General features: G+C 37.4%; 1 protein-coding gene across 9 annotated transcripts in view; it reads right to left on the bottom strand.

Moving 5' to 3' along the window:
* Positions 1-19,300, bottom strand: part of RUFY3 (RUN and FYVE domain containing 3) — a 67,893-nt gene that overhangs the window by 36,115 nt on the left and 12,478 nt on the right. Inside the window, exon 1 of one of the 9 annotated variants that reach the window (XM_045532434.1) lies at positions 17,833-18,730. The exons of 5 other annotated variants lie outside the window; for them this stretch is intronic. In XM_045532434.1, coding sequence (XP_045388390.1) covers positions 17,833-18,010 — 178 coding nt within the window. In that variant the 5' untranslated portion in view covers positions 18,011-18,730. Of the gene's footprint in view, positions 1-4,890; positions 4,945-17,832; positions 18,731-19,300 lie in introns of those variants that run through there. 3 more of the 9 variants (XM_045532428.1, XM_045532435.1, XM_045532430.1) reach the window with 3 other exon arrangements.

The following is a 19,300-nucleotide window of genomic DNA, read 5'->3' as shown; positions in this document are numbered from 1 at the left end:
CACACTGTTCTGAAAACCACTCATGTGACTAAAACCCCATTTTATCTCCTCATAGAGCAATAACTAATGTTTACACGGGAAAATCTCAAAATGTTTTACAAATAATTGAAGAAAAAATAAGGTAGATTGAATGTTATATTAGTATTAAACTATGTTACATTACACTGAATTCTTGGTAAAGTGGGAATAACTCATATGTAGTACAACAGCAGTACTACTCAGAATTGCCTGATTATTTAACAGATCAAAGCTTCCGTCTTATATAGGAAGCAAAACAGTTACTATATAGAGAATTTTCGATGATACCTAAGAACTTTAACATAATATTAAAAATAGCAAACTAACAGAAACATAGAAAGGAAAGCTTACTCTATGTTGGAAATGACTTAAGATCATTAATTCCTAAATAAATCTATTTTGAACTTTTGCTATAATTGTTCTTAGAGGATAAAATTGGGCATAAAATGGGTCCTTGATTGTGAAAGAAATGACTGAAAGTACTAAAAAAACCTTGAAATAAAACACCATTTAACTAGTCTGACATTTATTGTATGAGACAATCATGAACTTTTACTCAATTCTCATTTACTGAAAATAATCCATAATAGAGTCTTAGGACCCTAGATTATCTATATATTTACATTCATATCTATGTATCTATACCTATATTTATCCATTGTCCTTAATGCTATTTCAGATATCATATGTACTTCTACTCAATAGTAATAAATAGGAAATTTACTTCAGTAACACTTTCTCTGGGTTGAAATCTGTTAAAGGAATTACTCAAGAAAATTTAACCACAAATCTATTTATTCTTATTGCTACATTTTCTTGGTAACAGTATAATCACAGATGAACTTTGCTGAAATTAGGACTTATCATCAGAAAGATTATATCCACCCACTACTCTTAATCATCTATTTGTGCCAATTAGCCTATTGTATAAGTCCAAGCAAGAAATCTCGGCTGGGCACAGTGGCTCACGCCTGTAATCCTAGCACTGTGAGAGGCCGAGGCAGGAGGATCGCTCGAGGTCAGGAATTCGAGACCAGCCTGAGCAAGAGTGAGACCCCCATCTCTACTAAAAAAATAGAAGAAAATGATTTGGACAGCTAAAAATATATGTATAAAAAATTAGCCAGGCATGGTGGCGCATGCCTGTAGTCCCAGCTACTTGGGAGGCTGAGGCAGAAGGATTGCTTGAGCCCAGGAGTTAGTGGTTGCTGTGAGCTGGGCTGACGCCATGGCACTCTAGCCTGGGCAATAGAGTGAGACTCTGTCTCAAAAAAAAAAAAAAAGAAAAGAAATCTCACCTCTTTGAAGCCTCAATTTCCTCATCGGTAAAATGAGAGGGTTGGACTTGTTCAGTAATTCTTCTATCCCATGGAAACAACACACAACTCATAACAATCATAGTGACATACTACAGCACTGATTCCCAAGGGAGGGGGCACATTAATATCCCTGGAATGAAAGAAGTGACATGCCAGGTTTGGAACACCCCACAAATGACTCTGATACTAAATGAACTAGATCCTTGCTACTCCGTGTGGTCTTGGAACATCAGTACTGGCATTACCTGAAAACCTTTTAGAAATGAGAAAACCCAATAGTACTACTGAATCAATTTCTGCACTTTAACCAGATCCCCAGGGAATCTGTATATGCATTAAAGTTTGAGACACAGTAACCCAGATGACTCTCCTAGCTCTAGCATATCACAATTCTCTGATTTCACACAGTTGGCTTCATCAAGGACAACTAATATATATCAGTAGAAAGTCTCAAGAGAAGGAAAATAATAAAGATTAGAGCAGAAATGAATTAAATAGTGAAAAAAACTATAGAGAAAATCAATGAAATTCAAAGTTGGTCCTTTGACAGGATCAGCAATATTCACATTTAGCTAGACTAACCAATAAAAAAAGACAGAAGGACCAAATTACTAAAATCAGGAATGAAAGACAGGACACTAGGAGGGAACTTACAGAAACAAAAAGGATTATAACAGAGTATTATAGGCAACTGTATGCCAACACATTAGATAACCTAGATGAAACAGACAATTTCTTAGAAAGATACAAATTACCAAAACTAACACAAGAAGAAATAAAACATCTAAATAGACTTATAACAAGATACTGAATTAGTAAAAGACAACAACAAAAAAAGTGAAAAACATAGGAGGCCAGGACCAGATAGCCTCATTGTTAAAATCTTTTTTTTTTTTTTGAGACAGAGCCTCACTCTGTTGCTCAGGCTAGAGTGTTGTGATATCATCATAGCTCACAGCAACCTCAAACTCCTGAGCTCAAGTGATCCTCTTGCCTCAGCCTCCCAGGTAGCTGAGACTACAGGCGTACACCACCATGCCCGGCTAGAGTTTATTTTAAAAAGTAATCTTGCAAGAGGCCAGAAGCCAGTGTTAACACTTCATCTATTAAAAAGCCAATTATGGCACATCCATAATAATGGATGAGAAAGAGAACTGAAACAATCCAGCAGCGAAGGTCTCTTGAAAAGAGCTGAGCTTGCATACATCGTCAGCTTCCTCAGAGTCTGGAACCAGCACTCTCCCCAGCACCTGAACTGCCATGCTGTGTGTGTTCTGCGTAGGTAGTACTCCACAACTCATATTTCCTCTTGTTACTATTACTCATTTACAAAATCTCTCAGTTACATAATACAGTAAAATTCAAGCATTTCACATAACTGTGAGTGAGTCCATGAGTCAAGAGAAGTAGAAAATGATATAAGGAAAACAAGAATGAAATGACTCAAAACAGTTAGCAAGTAAAGCCATTCCCCTTCTCCCATTCTGATTTTTTTTAAAGAACCACATTGCAGAGAGACTTTTCTGTAAACAGGATCTTGACCAACATTACCATATACCACTTGACTAGTAATCTATGAAGATCAAGATACTGACAAAATTCACATCTCCTGGGTATTTTATGCATTATACTGTTAAAGTTCATCTTATTCCCTTTTGGGGTTCACCTATAAAAACCATCCACAAAAACTCTAGCAAAAACAAAACGAAAAGAGAAGGCTGACTCTCACAGTAGGCTTGACTCTTGCATTAGTACTCTATGCAAGTATTTCTTGTATTAAAGAAATGGAATTTTGCCCATGTTGAGTCATGGGGAAGAAGTCCTAAGAAGGGCATAGATTTTATGCAGTATTTTTCTTTAGTATCTAGTCTATCAAAAGAATTAAAGCTTTAGGCCGGGTGTGGTGGCTCACGACTGTAATCCTAGCATTCTGGGAGGCCAAGGTAGGAAGATCCCTTGAGGTCAGGAGTTCGAGACCAGCCTGAGCAAGAGCCAGACCTCATCTCTACTAAAAATAGAAAAAATTAGCTGGGCATAGTGATGTGTGCCTGTAGTCCCAGCTCCTTGGGAGGCTGAGGCAGGAAGATCGCTTGAGCCTAGGAGTTTGAGGTTGCTGTGAGCAAGGCTGATGCCACCGCACCCTAGCCCAGGCAACAAAGCAAGTCTCTGTCTCAAAAAAAAAAAAAAAGAATTAAAGCTTTAAACCTGATGGTGCCTGGTAAATAATAATAATAGCAGCTAACATAATCGTAAACATCATGCATTGAATCAATATCCTTCTCTTTTTTCCTTATATATGAACCGTCAATCAGACAATAGTGATTTGTTCTTTCATTGAATTACATGTAATCAATTATAAAAGCAGAATCAAAGATGGTATAAAAATAGTTTGACCACAGGAAACGAGATGAAACTCAGGATCATAATTCACTCATTCAAAGGAAAGTGCTAAAGAAGAAGATACTGTTGGGCATCTCTTGAGAGGGAAAACTGCCTTTTGTCTGGTGTGACCAGATCGACTGAGGATAGTACTATCCCAGGTCTGATAAGGATATCAAGAAGTTGAAGACAATCTCTGCCTTCAAGGAGTTTTACACTTTAACTAGGGTAATAAACAACAAGAATTAGAGAACAAGTGAAAGTCCTTAAACTTCAAGTTCTGCAGGAGTTCAGTGAATGGAGAAATGAATGTGGGCCAAGGGTGTCAAAGGATACTTTGTGGAGCTCCCACAGAGACTGAAGGGTTGGGCGGGTGGCACAGGCTGAGCAGAGGGGAGGAAATGCTCTGTGTGAGACACAACAGAACAAAGCAGGACACAGGCAGCTCACACAGAGCACAGTGTCAAGGCCAGTCTAGGCAGAGTGGTGGACGTATGGGTGCTAAAGCTTGGATATACCTTTAGTTGCCTGGGCAAAGTGGGCAGATGTCAAATGATACAGTGAAGTGGAGCTGAACTCCAATTTTCCTATTCTTAGTATAAAATGTGTAAATCACCCTGAGCTCCCTATAGTTAGATGCCGTGACAACAGAAGAAATAATTATTGGTTTGAGGAAACTTCACACATTAGAACATATGCGCTGCTTTTCAAAATAATTCCACCAGAAAAGAATGTTATTACATGACAAAGCTAAAAGTGTTTAATGTTACGGAAATCTATAAATTAGAGCAACATTTCAGATCAAACACTTTAGCTTCCTGAGATCTGTTTGTTTTTGACTGCTGTGAAATTTAAAAAATACACGTTTACATGAGTAGTAAAATTTACACCTTCCCAACAAACAAATGAAAAAACAGCTATAGAAAAACTTGATGTAATCTTGAAATAATGTCCCTTGTAACACTTTGTTCAACAAATATCCTAAAAAAGCAGTGGAAACACACAATAATGCCATTTTACTTGGAACCACAGACACAACGATTTCCCAGTTATTGGCAATGGGAAATAAAAATTGAAGCTGACATTCCCTCTTATGGAAAACAAATAAAAGGTGGTTAGAAAATTTTAAAAAGCAAGAAAAAAAAAAGCTGAAAGATGTTGGTGTGGCACGCACCTTCAGTATCATCGCGCATTTGCTCCACCAAATCTGTCAAATCCTCCCAAGAGTCTTTGCAAACGGCAAAAAGAAAGGAAAAGAAAGATAAAATGTCATGCAAGCCGAGAAAGAAAAGTGCTATTAAAAACAAGATTTCCAAAGGGATAACTGAAAGGGAGGTTCCTAGTACTCTTTCCACTTAACACAGAGATTAACAGTGAAAAGGGCTAGGAATACAACCAACTATGCAGAGATATCAGCTATGATTATTAAATAGGTTTCAAAGCTTAGATTAGTAATAAGTTTCTAATAAAGGGAAACAAAGTACATGTCCCACAAAAAAGTAACATGGAGATTTTTTTCTATTGAAAAATCAAAGGCTCTCTGTATTATAAGTATATACAACATTAACCTATTTCAACATTTATTTTGATCACTTCAGCAAAGCTGAAAAGCACATGGAATATTTTATTAAACTAAAGACAAATGTTATGATGAAAACCAGTGACTTTTCTTAAAATAACAACAAAAAACATAAACATTTTACAACACCCCCCCAACTCTCCTTCCCCAAAACAAAAATAAGGATGCTGCTTTGAAGATAGACAAAATAAATCACTTATAATTCAGTACAGCCAGATGTTTATTTAACATACAGAACGAACAGCATCTGAGGTAGCACCCCACAATCAAGCACATTAGTATTTCTACAAGAGAGAAATGAATATTCAGATTAAACAGGATAAATAAAGACTATAAAGAGCCTCCAGTAAATTCAGGTCATGTTTTATCACCAAATGAGTTCAGGCAAATTTATGAAAAATACCTTTGGTTTCCACAGCTTTCTTTGGATTTTGGAATTGTGGCTCTGAAGCACTTAGAAATATCTCACACAGAAAAAACATACTGTAAGTGTTGATTATTATTATTTTACAGGAAATTCGTGCTGAAATACATTATATGCAGACACATTTGCACATCATTTTCAGGTATAATCCTCTGATCTATAATATGCTACAGATCTATATTATGTAGGATATAGATTCACAAGAACGTATTCTTTTAACCATCCGTATGAGTATTCTTTTAACGTATGAGTTGCTCTACAGACTCGCTATGTGACCTTGCAAGAGTGAATATTCACATTGTATTGAACTAGAAACTACCCTTGTCATCTAATAAAATGAAAGCCTATCTTATTAAAGCAAAATATAAAGATTCTCCCAGATTTATACAGAAAAAAGCTCTGGAAAGTGAATTCCTAGGTGGAATGTGTAATAGGTACTACATATCTCTCTGACTTTTCTTTTGGTGTGTCCCATCTAGAGCACTTTTTTTCTGTTTCAACCAGATTTATTTTCTCTTTTCTTTTAAAAACAGGGTTTAAAGTTTTAAGTGGCAGAGTGATGGAATCAATTTAAGAGCACCCCCCTCCTCCAGAAAGGTAAAGGTCTGTCTTTTCCTTTTAAAGTTGTTCTCTACTTTTCCTCGGCATGCTCAGCATTTTACTGTAACAAAAAACAGATAATATGCCATTCTTTTGTAATCCCCAAAGATTTGTAAAATATTTTTTAAGATTGTGCCTTCTGGAATATGTTCAAATTACTAAAACAACAGAATCTGATATGTTAGTCAAAGAGGTGGATGGCAGCATGGACAACTCTAGTCTCTTTCCTAGCACATTTTGTGTTTTCTAGAGACAACACTTCGTTGCCTTTATTATGTTTTGCCTGGTCTAAATAACTATAGTAACATTAATTTATAGCAAAATAATAGACACTGACAAATTACAGAGAGGAGCAATGTAAAGGGCTTTTGTTTTTCCCCCTGAGATAGGGTCTCACTCTGTTGCCTGGGCTACAGTGCAGTGGCCTCATCATAATTCACTGCAATCTTAAACTCCTGGGGCTCAAGTGATCCTCCTGCCTCAGCCTCCCAAGTAGCTGAGACTATAGGCACACATCACTATGCCCAGCTAATCTATTTTTTGTAGAGATGCTCTTGCTCAGGCTGGTCTCAAACTCCTGGCTTCAAGCAATTTTCCCACCTCAGCCTCCCAAATTGCTAGGATTACAGGCATGAGCCTCCACTCCCAGCCTAAAGGTCTTTCCATTGACACAGTAAACAGGTCTGAATTAAAATTTGCTATGTTCAATCCCCCACTGCTAAATTTTGCTGGCTTTAAAATAAAATAAAATTTGCTATGGATAATGCATAATTCAGAGTTGTACCAATCAGAACTATGCCAGATGTACACTATAATTGTTAAAGCAAACGGTGAAGGTGAGCTTCCAAAGTTACTCTGGCTCAATAGACAGTTAGCCTCAGTTCCCACTCAAATGCTGACTCACAAGGGAGAGAGTGCCTGGCCTGGAACTGCTGAGCGAACTACAGCATGCGCAGTGCTGAACAACTAGTAATGAAGCATCACGATCCTCACTCCAAATGCCTGGATTAAATGGTTAAAAATGCTGCACCTAACAGAATTAGGTAACCTTATTTTTCATTTTTCTTTACAAGTTTTTTACATTTTTAACTGATACATCATAATTTTACATGTTTATGGGGTACAGTGTGATATTTTAACACATGTACACAATGAGTAATGATCAAATCAGGATAATTGACTTATCCATCACCCCAAATATTTATTATTTTTTGTGTTAGGAACATTCAAAATCCTCTCTTCTAGCTACAGTCCTAACGATGGGGTATGTTGGTAACTTTACCTTTAAGATGCATATGAACAAAGTTTTTTTTAGTCAAGAGATGAGAGACCAAGTTTGGTGTAGTGGTGCATGCCTGTAGTCCCAGCTGCTTGAAAGGCTGAGACTAGAGGCTTGCTTGAGCCCAGGAGTTCAAGGCCAGCCTGGACAACATACCGAAATTCCAAAAAATAATGGGGTAGGGGGCTGGAATTGTACAACGGACCTGAATTAGAAAACATAGCTTTTTGAAGTTTACTTTAACTATTTTCTTGGCTATTCTTTCAGTTATCATTCTGTTTCAGGTCTAAGAATGAATAAATCAATAGACTATGTAGCTCTGGAAATACTGAATCAGGTGGTACTATAAACATTTGCTCTTAAGGTACATGGTGACTCAATGATGACAGCAGTGTGGTCTGGTAGAACATGGCCCTGGGACGGAGCCATTGCTCCAACATGGCGATGGCCCCTACAAAATAACTGTACTTCCTTTTTCTCTGGATGAGGGAATTGGCTGAAGCTGCTTCTCTCTAGAGAAGTGCTTGGATGGGCTCAAAAAGTGTCTCTCTTTTGTTCAGGTATTCATGGTTGTGAAATCTCTTCTGGATATAGCTTCCTCCAGCAGTATTACTATAAGCAACCAAGTTACAGTCAAATTTTGCAAGGCCTGGGGTTGTTTTGTTTCCTAGAGGCCAAGTGTCTTTGCTTTAGAGTGTTAATTTTTAGAATTTTATTATGGTTCACAAATAACTCCTTTTTTTTTTTCTCTAGAAAAGTGTACATGCCAAAAATTGCAAAAGAACAGATTTTAGTATTGACAACCCTATACTCAAAAGCATTTCATAGTGGTCACAGCGCATTGTTGGGGAGTAGAGGAACCACAGTGGAAAAACTTGCCCAATTATACTCTCTACCTACCCACCCCCCAACAAAGGGGTATCATAAAAAACAAAACCACACAGAACCACAGCTGAAGAGCAGAGAATGTGGTGGATGCTCTGGAACCACAGCACTTGCTCTTTCCAGCCAGACCTTGGTACCCAGGCTTGGGAATGTACCAACATGAATTCCATTCAGAGCTCCATCGCTGAATAGCAGTTACCTACTCTGCTACAGTATTTCCCTTTGGAAAATGATTCATATTTCAGTGATTAGTACAGGACAAATGACTTTCAGATGTTAGGAGCTCATAACCCAAAGAAGAGTGTATGTGAACTCCATTAAGAAAGGCACTTAAAGTAGAAGCTCTGTTCTAAGAAAGGTCCAGAAAAGGCTCACTCAGGGAGAGGAGAGACTGAGGCACTGGGGTCAATGCACTAAAGCAGACAGATGCCATTGCAAGAGTATCAAGGAGTTGGGAAGAAACTGAAAGTAGACCCGAAATGGGAAGAACAAAGCTGATTTTATGCAGAGCATGGTGAGCTCAGAGGCATCACGTAGCTCTTCCATGGTTTAGATATGAATTGGTGTCTAAGTACAAATGTACTGATATTCCTCACCCAGATTTAGGATTTTTCAAAACCCTGGAGGCTAGCTGGGTAAAACTTACCTTAAAAGGGTGACTAGCCAGGTTATTTTCAGGCCAGAGCAACAAGAACGGAGAAACCTTGTCCAAAAGAACTTTGCCCTGCACGCTTCTGAGATTGTATTAAAAGCTACATCTTCACAGAGACTGCTTCATGCTCAGGCAATCACAGCTCAGAGAATCTGACAATGTAAATCTGAGGCTAACTGTGCTGGTGGCAACAAACGTTCCTGTAATCTCACCAAGGGCAAATTACAAAAGGAGTGAAAGCAAAGAACAATAACATGATTCTGGACGGCAACGGTAGGGAGATCGTCTGGGCTCAGGAGTTCGAGACCAGCCTGAGCAAGAGCCAGACCCCGTCTCTACTAAAAATAGAAAAAATTAGCTGGTCATGGTGGCACATGCCTGTAGTCCTAGCTACTCAGGAGGCTGAGGCAGGAGGACTGCTTGAGTCTTCCTTGGTTGCAGTGAGCTATGGTGACACCACTGCACTCTAGCTGCTGCGACAGAGGTAAAACTCTATCTTAAAAAAAAAAAAGAAAAGATAAAATTGAGACTCAGTTGTAGAACGAAGCACATATTTACCTCTTTTAGGCCCTAAACATGTATAGCACTGTTTGCTTGTTTACTCATAACAGAAAACTATAATAACCAGATGCCTTAAATCTGGTTTATATAATTGTACCACACACCTTGCCCCTGTGTGTGTATACCTAAATACAGAAAGGCCATTTATAGTTCAGTTGATACTTCTTATACAATTAACATACATTTACTTATGAAAATATTGCAGCCTTGATTTTTCATTAATTTAAGTGGTTTCATTTAAGAACTTTTGAGCACTACATGGCTATAATTTTCTTGGTAGAAGAAATACATGCTCATTAACGAAAGGATAAGGGAATTATTTATTCATACATAAATAAATGAAAACAGAAAATCTAATCACAAGTGTGCATGTTTATGGTATTCAATATTAAGAGTAATAGTTACTTTATTTTTCTATTAATTGAGGAAAATGGTTCTTATTAAGTCTTATATAAGAGAATTATTAAAAGTCATGTATTATATAATATATGCTTATTTTATTAAACCATAGAAGTAAATGTACATACACAAAGAACTTATTCACTGTTAAAACATTAAAAATTTTAATGTTAAAAAATTAGTACACAGCCAAAAGAGAAAAAAATATGTTACTTTATCACTACCTCTACTATTTTTTCCCTAGTAGAACATGTGGCTTTAGTAATATTTCTGATCAAAAAGGTGAAAAGTTATTGGAAAGGAAATTTGGAAAGAGGCTGAAAATACATATTGAAAATTTTCCAGTTCTGGCATTTGGATCTCTGCAAGTGCAGTTTCTCTCCCTCTCCTCCCACCCTAATAACGTTTGCCTCCAGTTTATGCCCAGATAACTCCTGCACATCTTTTAGGTCTTGGTGCAAACATTATTTCACTTGGAAATCTTCCCTGGAACCCCTGCCAAGACAAGATTTTTTGCTCATCCTATAAGGCACTCTGTACTTCCCACTGTAGAAACCATTGCACTACAATGCTTGCCATTTCACTTGTTTGAAGAGATCCAAGCGCACCCCACACTTGTCAGTAAGCTTAGAAAATACAGTGGACTAGGCTTGTTCACTATGCTGTAACCCTACGAACTAGCATCGTGCTAGGTATAAAGTGGGGTAATAAACTGTTGAAGGGAGGGCTGATCTGATCTTACACTGATAAAAACTGCATGTTTTAAGTGTTACTTTTTTTCTTTTGGGGTTCAGATGGACACTAGACATTTTTCTCACAGAAAAAAAATGCACAGATATAAAATTTTACATATAACTCTTGGAATCATGGATCCCAGGTTTAGAAGCCCTGCACTAGACTCTGGGGAATTCAGGCTATGAAGTTTCCCGGTAAACAGCCATTTAGCTTCCCCTGCCAAAATGCCCACTGGGACGTACATTTTTTTCATTAAAACATATGCAGTTCCCAGGTAGAAAGGGGTTATACTCATGTGCACTGATCAAGAATGAGTAAGCTTATGTTAGTAAATGTCAATGGAGTGATCTTCTCAGCACCAGACACTTACCACAGTCACTGAATGACAAACACTTTCTGTTTCATCTTGAGAGGATCACATCAGTACTGAGTATTCCCTATTCAGTAGAAAAATGTGAACCCAAATCTGCACCCATACTATCCTTTGGTAAATGTGGTCACACTTAGTGCTATGTAGCTTTGAATTCCATGCTTTAATTCCTAAGAAACAGGATTGTCCTTTGGGAACTCAGTGGGATGCACATGTTTTACAGCAACCTCTGACATGTTAGTTTCATCTCTTTACCTTAACTATGAACTCATGGAGAGAAAGAGCTGTCTATTTCTTAGCTCCTAGGTCTGGACTTTGCATCAAGGGATACCCAATAAATATTTATGACCAACTAACAGACCGAAATACATTCATTGCACGTAGTATACTACCATTACTATGCTCCTAGATATTTCACATAAGCTTCTCTTTCTATATTACAGTATAAATGCTAGATATTCTAAATGATCACCAAAGCAAGTACAACTACCAGGGGAAAACAGCAGAGCTATGTAATAACAGCACGTGTGAATTCTGCTATTACACGCAGTTCTCCACAATAACCCTAAACTCAAAAACTTAAGCAAAGGTTCTTTTCTCAGTATGTCCATCTGACACATAAATTCTTCATAGTCTATTTCTTATTATCTGTATTTGAGAAGGAAGTTAAGTCAAAAAAGTAATTTCAAAGCTTATTGTTACCTTTGTAACCAAATGATATATTTTATTGTGTTAAACTGATCATCTGTATATTACCTCTCCATGTCAGATTCCCTACCCCTAAAGGAAGGTTAATAGAAATAACATAGTTCTTGATAACTGATAACTTGATCATTTTTAATCAATTATTTTCTTGTTTATAGAGTTCTAAGAAAGAACAATGCTAAAATTTGAGTTTAAGCTACTAATGTTCACCTTTAGTCTGTCTGATAAACAACTAGTTTAGACTGCTCCATAAAGTTACATATAAAAAAAGAAATATAAATTAAATTGGTAATATATTTAAGAATGTGGTTTAAACTGCTGTGGCTCCAACTACTGCTTCATGATTAACGACTAACACGAACAGCTACCATTTACAGGGTGCTTTACATTAATTATTTCATTTAAGCCTCCTAACTTACCAAGTAGTTACTACTAATATCCAAAATTAAGAGAAGAGGAAAATTCAGGCATAAAGTGATTTAGTAACTTCTGCAAAATCACATGACTACTGAGCAGTGGGGTAAGGAACTGAATCCAGATCCAAGACACAAAATCTATGCTTTTAACCACTATATTACATTATCTCTAACGACCATCACTGTAGCTAACAGCACCAATAGCCAAATCAATCTCATTATTGTAGTAACTTCTTTATTGTTCTCAGATATACCCATATTGAGAGCAATAAAGTGTTCTACAGTTTAATTGATATCCATCCAATTCTAAATAGATGTATTAGGTATCCAGCAGATTTCTTCACAATCATTTTGAATTTTGTACCAAAATCCTACTTAGAAGTTTCCAAACCTCTACAACAAATATACTTTTATAATAAGAAAAAAGTCTTATTTAAAAATTCAACTTAGACCTACTTTAGTAAGTACGCAATTGTTTTAAATTGAGCTTTTTAACTTGCTTGCCACTCAAACCATATAAATATCCCAAGAATGATAAAAGAGAGTGGGAATGTAGAAGGAAAAGGAAAATGGACTAAAAACTGGACATTTAGTTTAAGAACAAGTAAGGAATTTGACCTAGACCATAAATCTAATTAAAAAAAATCTCTCCATAGAGCACTTTAGAGTAAAGGCAATATATGCAAAATATTTTCTCTTTTGAAATACGACACTACTGCTTTTAAGCTAATTTCAATTTATGGATGGTCCCTGACTTATGATACCACAACTTTATGATGGTGAGAAATCAATATGCATTCAGTAGAAACCATACTTCAAATTTTGAATTTTGCTCTTTTCTGAGGTTCTCTTACAAGGATGGACAGTGGCAGCATGCCATAGGATCACGAGGGGGAACAACAGGTATTCCACAGTGCACTGCACTGTCAGATGACTTTACCCAACTTGTAGGCTCATGGGCTAGGCTAAACTATGATGTTCCGTAGGTTAGGTGTATTAAATGTATTTTCAACTTAGGATGTTTACAACTTAGGCTGGGTTTATTGGGACATAACCCCATTGGAAATTGAGTCGCATCTGTAGTCACATACGAGACAAAACATGAAAGGCTCAGGACTTTACTCTTTAAGGATCTTCTTTTAAAGTGTCAAAAATTGCCATCAAGATGCAAATTGATAATTAGGTAAACTTGTTATAGGGCAAAATTACTATGAACTGAATCACAACTATAGTTGAGTTTGTTGTTAAACATTTGATAACATTAAAGGTAATATTACAGTTTGCCCTTCATGTGTGTGCACGTGCATATACACATATAACATTTACTGAGGAATTTCTGAAAAAAATCTTTTTATTATTTTCCTAATCCTGGAATTACATATATTTCTTTCAAGAATGCTACGCCAAGAAATTCAGATGCAATGAGCACACGACTTTAAAACAAAACCATACATATAAAGCATATCACTTCATCTCAGTAATAGTATCATTTCTAAAATTACTATAATAATGCTTAACACATCAACTGCCACATTAGAAAAAAAATTTTTCCTAGGGGCCACGGTGTTTTATTACGAAAATAAAATAAAAACTTCAAAAACAAAATGATCCTTTCTAATTTAATGAAAAATTTGGCTATTTTTTATTGTTTTCTGTGCATGAGTTATATGCAAGCTGAAAAATAGTTCTTGCAGCTCCCAAGGTGAAGGGAGTGTGAATTACATATGCTTTGCTCAAAACCCCAGGCTCAAAACAACAGTGAGTTAAATACAACTCACATAACAGTTAATGTGTCTAACTGAGGTGTTTTGCTTCCATTCTTGAGAAAAACAAAGGGCACATATTTTCTAAATATTTCATGGTAACTTAAGAGTTCCTTTACTTTGAAATTCCACTATGCTGTCACAGAAACTAAAAAAACTAAAAAAAAAAAAGTCTCTGAGAAGTCCTTTCAGTGATGGTGCATGTTTTTCTAAATCCAGAAAATGCAAGGTGAATTTTACATAAACAAGGCTGCTCCTCCAGTGTTGATATGACAAAAGGTAAGTGAGCCACGTCCTCAGATCTCTGAATGTCCACTTAAGTCTCACTCCTCCCCTCGGCCCCCAACCCAAGTGTGAGGATCCCAACTCTCAGTGGAAGCTGGGGTACACAATAAAGCCAGGGTATGTAACCTGGAAAAATGTAAACCAGATTTATGCTTCTTTGGGGTGGGCCAGAAGGCTGAATTGAAAGAGTGATAGGGCTCCTTTGGTTAGTCACGATCTTTCGCATCCGGGACTCAAACCTTCTCTTCCTTCTGCATCGCCTATTGGTAAAGGGAACCCAGGGCCTGAAGCCAGAAATTTGGGAGCGATCGTAGGCGCCACCTCACATTCATGCTCCAGCCACCCACCTCCTGAGTCATCAGATACCTTCTACTTTTCCAGTGACTGTTCCCTCCCTTTTGTGTTCACCCTCACTGCCTTAGTTTGGAATTGTCATCTCTTACCTGGACCATTTTAATAGTCATGGTTAGGGGGCCCTGGAGAGCTTATCTCCTTCTGATCTACCCCCCCCCCCCCCCGCTAACAGCCAGAGTGATCATTCCACAATAAAAGTCTTATTTCATGTTATTCCCAGACATAAAACACCACCAGCTTTTCACTGCAGAATCGAGTCCAGGCTCACCGGTATGAAGAGGAAGATTTCCCCAGTCTGGCCCTGGCTTATCTTTCCAGCCTTGCACCCTGTGTGCTAACCACAAGCCCACTGTGCTCCTGTTTGCTATTCCCTGGCTCGGCCAGCTCACTGCGTACTATCTGAAATGCCCTACCCCATGTCTGCCTGCTGATCACCTAGTTATCTTTCGAGGGCCAGCCCAAGTCTCACTCCATAAAGCCTCCCTTGACCCCTCTCCTCTCCCGTGGAATCCATCCTATGCTCGTCTTTAGGGGAAATCTATTTGCAATCAAAGTTGTAGATTTGCTCCTGGTTTTAAAAAGAGAGTGACCCCTCACTGACCACCAGTAAGCACTGAGATAATGAAGTGACCGTTTTTATTCCCATGTATTTAAGGGTTAAGGTAGGCAGAAACTCTAGGTCCAGGTCTATACTGTAAACTGCCCAGTGCAGGGCAGGAACTCTGTTTTCAGAGAACAAAATTTGGAAACCACAAATCTTCTACTGCTAAGGCCACACACAGTCAGTCTATATCATCATTTTAAGAGGATACATTATGCTTTGTGCCCATTTTCTTTTGTGGAGTCAGGGGGGTGCCATTGCAGGATTTGTGTGGTTTGACGTCCTTCTCACTAGGAATTAGCCTGGGAATTAATCTGAATCCTACCATCAGTCTAGGCACCAGGAGCTCCATATTGTCAACAAGGTGAGATTCACATAATCACTGACCGCCACTTAAATGCTTATAGCTAAGTTACATCTAATAATTGTCACTGGTATTAACACTAAAGCAGACATTTCTTGGGATCAAACGACTGTGTAGACAGCCGGAGTTTGCCAGCAGAGCAAGGAAATAAAACTCCCATAAAGCACCACCTGGTTTACTAGGTCATTATACTTGCATATGCCTTCATGGGCCTGTTCTTTCTTTCATTATTTTCATTTCTAGTAATTTGAAATACTTGTTTCTTTTGCTCAGTTTAAGGCAAAGTTCCAAAACTCACTGTCAGCATTTCTCAATTTTCCTCCAAATCCTCTATAGTTGATTAAAGGTCTTGGAAACTTCCTATTTGTTGGATTTCCTTAATCAAAGGATTATAGGTTAGACTGCAGCTTATAGCTTAGACTGCAGCTCTCACACATTTTTCACAGCACTGAGCAATGTGTTGCCACAGATTTCTCAGGAAGAATTCAAACAGCACCGCTACAAAGGCTCGCCAAACAGCTCACTTTTGCTTACCCATAGAAATCTTGCTCAAAAAACATACACTCAAAGTACTAAAATCATTAAAAAATTATTTTTGAGACACTGATAAACTAGATTTTATAACTGAGGGAACATTTCATATTGTATGCCTTTCAAAATGGATGGGAATACATATTTTTAAATAAAATATGCAAATTTATCAATTTGCATATGCAGTTGCTAAAAAATTTCTTGATAGCCTTCTAAAACTGTACTTTTCTTCCCTGAAGATTTTTAAAGCTTTGGAGGGTGTTTTAAACAGTACTGGTATTGTATGGAATTTCAGCTGATATCTTTTAACCCTTGCTCCAAAACTTACAGCCAAAGGAAGCTGTCCAATTGACAAACCAATTGTTAAAAGATGCAGTGAGTCTTAAAAACTACTTAAATATAGTTCTTAAAGACAACCAAAATTACTGCTTTGTGTTCTGTGATATTAACCACTATCTCTAAAACTTTCTCAAGGTTAAGTTTGATTGGGAAGATAAGGTCCTTATCAAACACATGGGTAAAATCTGAGTCATAAGACTGCAACACCAAGTCAAGGGCAAGAAATCACTTTTCCTAACCCCATCTGGTATGTGCAATTTACCTCATGGCCCTCTGTGTCCTGTAGATGTGCCTAACTATCAGGCACCTGTTTGTGAAGAATTTCTCCTCACATGCAAGCATTTCTATCTTCATTAGTTTAAGGGTAGAGAATAAACACTAGCTAAGAAGCCACTGTATTAAAAATAAAACTATTTCTTGATAGGACTCAAATCAACTCTCATTATGTGGCATTAACAGAATTAAGTGGCAGAAGTAGAAAAACCCTGGAAATTTAGAAAAGGTTTTGAAAAGAGAGTCACAAGCCAAGAGACCACAAAGATCTCAAAGGTACTAAGACTGGAAATTTCAAATAAGTCATAATAGCTACCACAAATAATTTACAAAAAGCAATGGCCAGAAAGATTCCAGTATTACTATTCTATGGTAATCTATAAGGATTACCATAATAATCATGATTAACCTTTTCAGGGCATTATGTTTTTTGAAGAGTCCATATTCACTGAATAAATGCTGAATGTACAATTACTTTCTCATCTAACCTAATAATCCGTATTATTTAAAAAAGATAATATTTTATCAAATATTTTCTAGATGTCACAGCCAGTTTAACATTATATCCTGATAATAGGATACCCCTCTTGTATTTATCATGTACAATCCTATAATTATAGTCATGTTAACTTATATTTTTAAGAATTACTATAATTTCTATAATATATTTATATATGAACAAAATTAAAAGCTTTTTCATTATTGATTAGGATTGGATGTGATAAGTGACCTCAAATATTCTTTTTAGAGGCTTAAAGACAAAGAACTCTAAACAAGTACCATTATCTTTTCAAAGGATACCTCGGGGGTAGGAAAAATTTTTTTTTCCCAGTAAGCAAGAGAGGAGAAAGTGGGTGGTAGGTAAGGATGAAAGGTTTCCAAGATTGTTAACAGATCAGAGTGTAGCTTCTTCCTACTTCTCCCTGACCCTCCCAGCTGTCCCCCTCCCCCCGTAACAATGAGGATGCTGTGAGATACTAGCGGGCAGGATCTGACCATACCTTCATGGGTAGGCTCTGGGTCAGGTGTAAGTGAGATGTCATCCAGCTCTCGCAGGCAGAGCCATTCTCCATCCATAGACACTCGGAATTTGCAAAGGTAGATGGTCTCCATGGCAGCCTGTGTGATCTTGTCAGTGGTGGGGGTTGGCATATCAGTTGGAGGCGTCAGAGCAGACATGATGACTCAGCTGGGACCACAACACACACACACACACCCCCCACAAAAATAAATAAGACCTCCTCACAAAAAAACCCCAAATCCAAAGCTCTGAAACAAAGCTTTCAGGAAAGGGGTGGGGGAGGTTTAAAAGAAACAAGGAAAAATACCTTATAGTTTAAGAACCAACTGCTCAGGATAAACAATTCTATACTATCTTTTCTTACAAACAGTTCCTACCACATAGTGAAAAAAAGATGATTCTTGTCTTCTCCCAGCTTCCTCTCCTTTTATCTTCCCTTCCTTATGCTTTTTTTTTCTCAGCTGAGCTATAGGCTTTAAATCCTGCCCAGCCGACGCTCCCTTTGCTGGCTTTGAAAAACTGGCCTTGGTATCAATAAGTCAAAAATACTCCTTCTTTGTGCAGAAAAAAACACCCCCCCAAAAAATGAACAAAAAATAAACCTAAAATTTCAATTTAGCATACAAAAAAAAAAAAAATCCTGAACTGCAGAAATCACTTCCAGGATCTGCTCAGATGAGCTGGGATGCTGAGTTCTCATAGGATTGGTCGTGCGCAGTAAGCAGGGTGGTGACCAAAATGGCTGACTAATGAACTGAACTGAAAATTCAGGCTCATGTGACCAGCTGCTCTGAACGTAGGGCGAGCAATTCCCAGGATGCTTTATAGATGCTGCTGATGCAGGGAGAGCAATTAGACTGCTCTCTCTCATCCTGTACAACCCACTTTCAGACTGTGCTAGTCAAACCGTGATCAGACATAACACAATGCACATATCCTCATCAATTCCTCTTACTTTGGGATAAAAGGGCTAAATAACAGGAGGATAATTAATACTGAATAATATTCCATAGCAAAGATGGTAAAAGAGGCAGGTTAATTTAACAAGCACATAATTCACCTTTATCTTTTATCCTTATCTACACAGCTATTAAAATTCTTTACTATGGTAAAGGTAGTGTTTTAAGAAAAGCTAAGGCAGATTTTCAACTTAAATATCTTATTCTCAGGCATTTATAATTTCCTTCTCCAGGAACCTGACTTTTTTTTTAAGCTGGGCAGAAATGCAAGAATAAAACTTCAAGTTAAAAAAGTAAAATCCTTCCCAATGAATGCCAATTTCCCTCACTTTTTGTTATTGCTGTATTTACCAAGTTTCTGCATTAAACATGAAATATGTTTCTAAGCAGAAGATAAACTCATGTTATATTTTAAAAATCTTCCTATCCTGAATGTACTAAAGACCCATTATCATATTTTGTTAAACCAACCAAAAAACACACACCTAT

The sequence above is a fragment of the Lemur catta genome, chromosome 19, assembly GCF_020740605.2.
Source record: "Lemur catta isolate mLemCat1 chromosome 19, mLemCat1.pri, whole genome shotgun sequence".
Classification (NCBI taxonomy): Eukaryota; Metazoa; Chordata; class Mammalia; order Primates; family Lemuridae; genus Lemur; species Lemur catta.
This window is presented reverse-complemented; position numbering and strand designations above follow the sequence as displayed.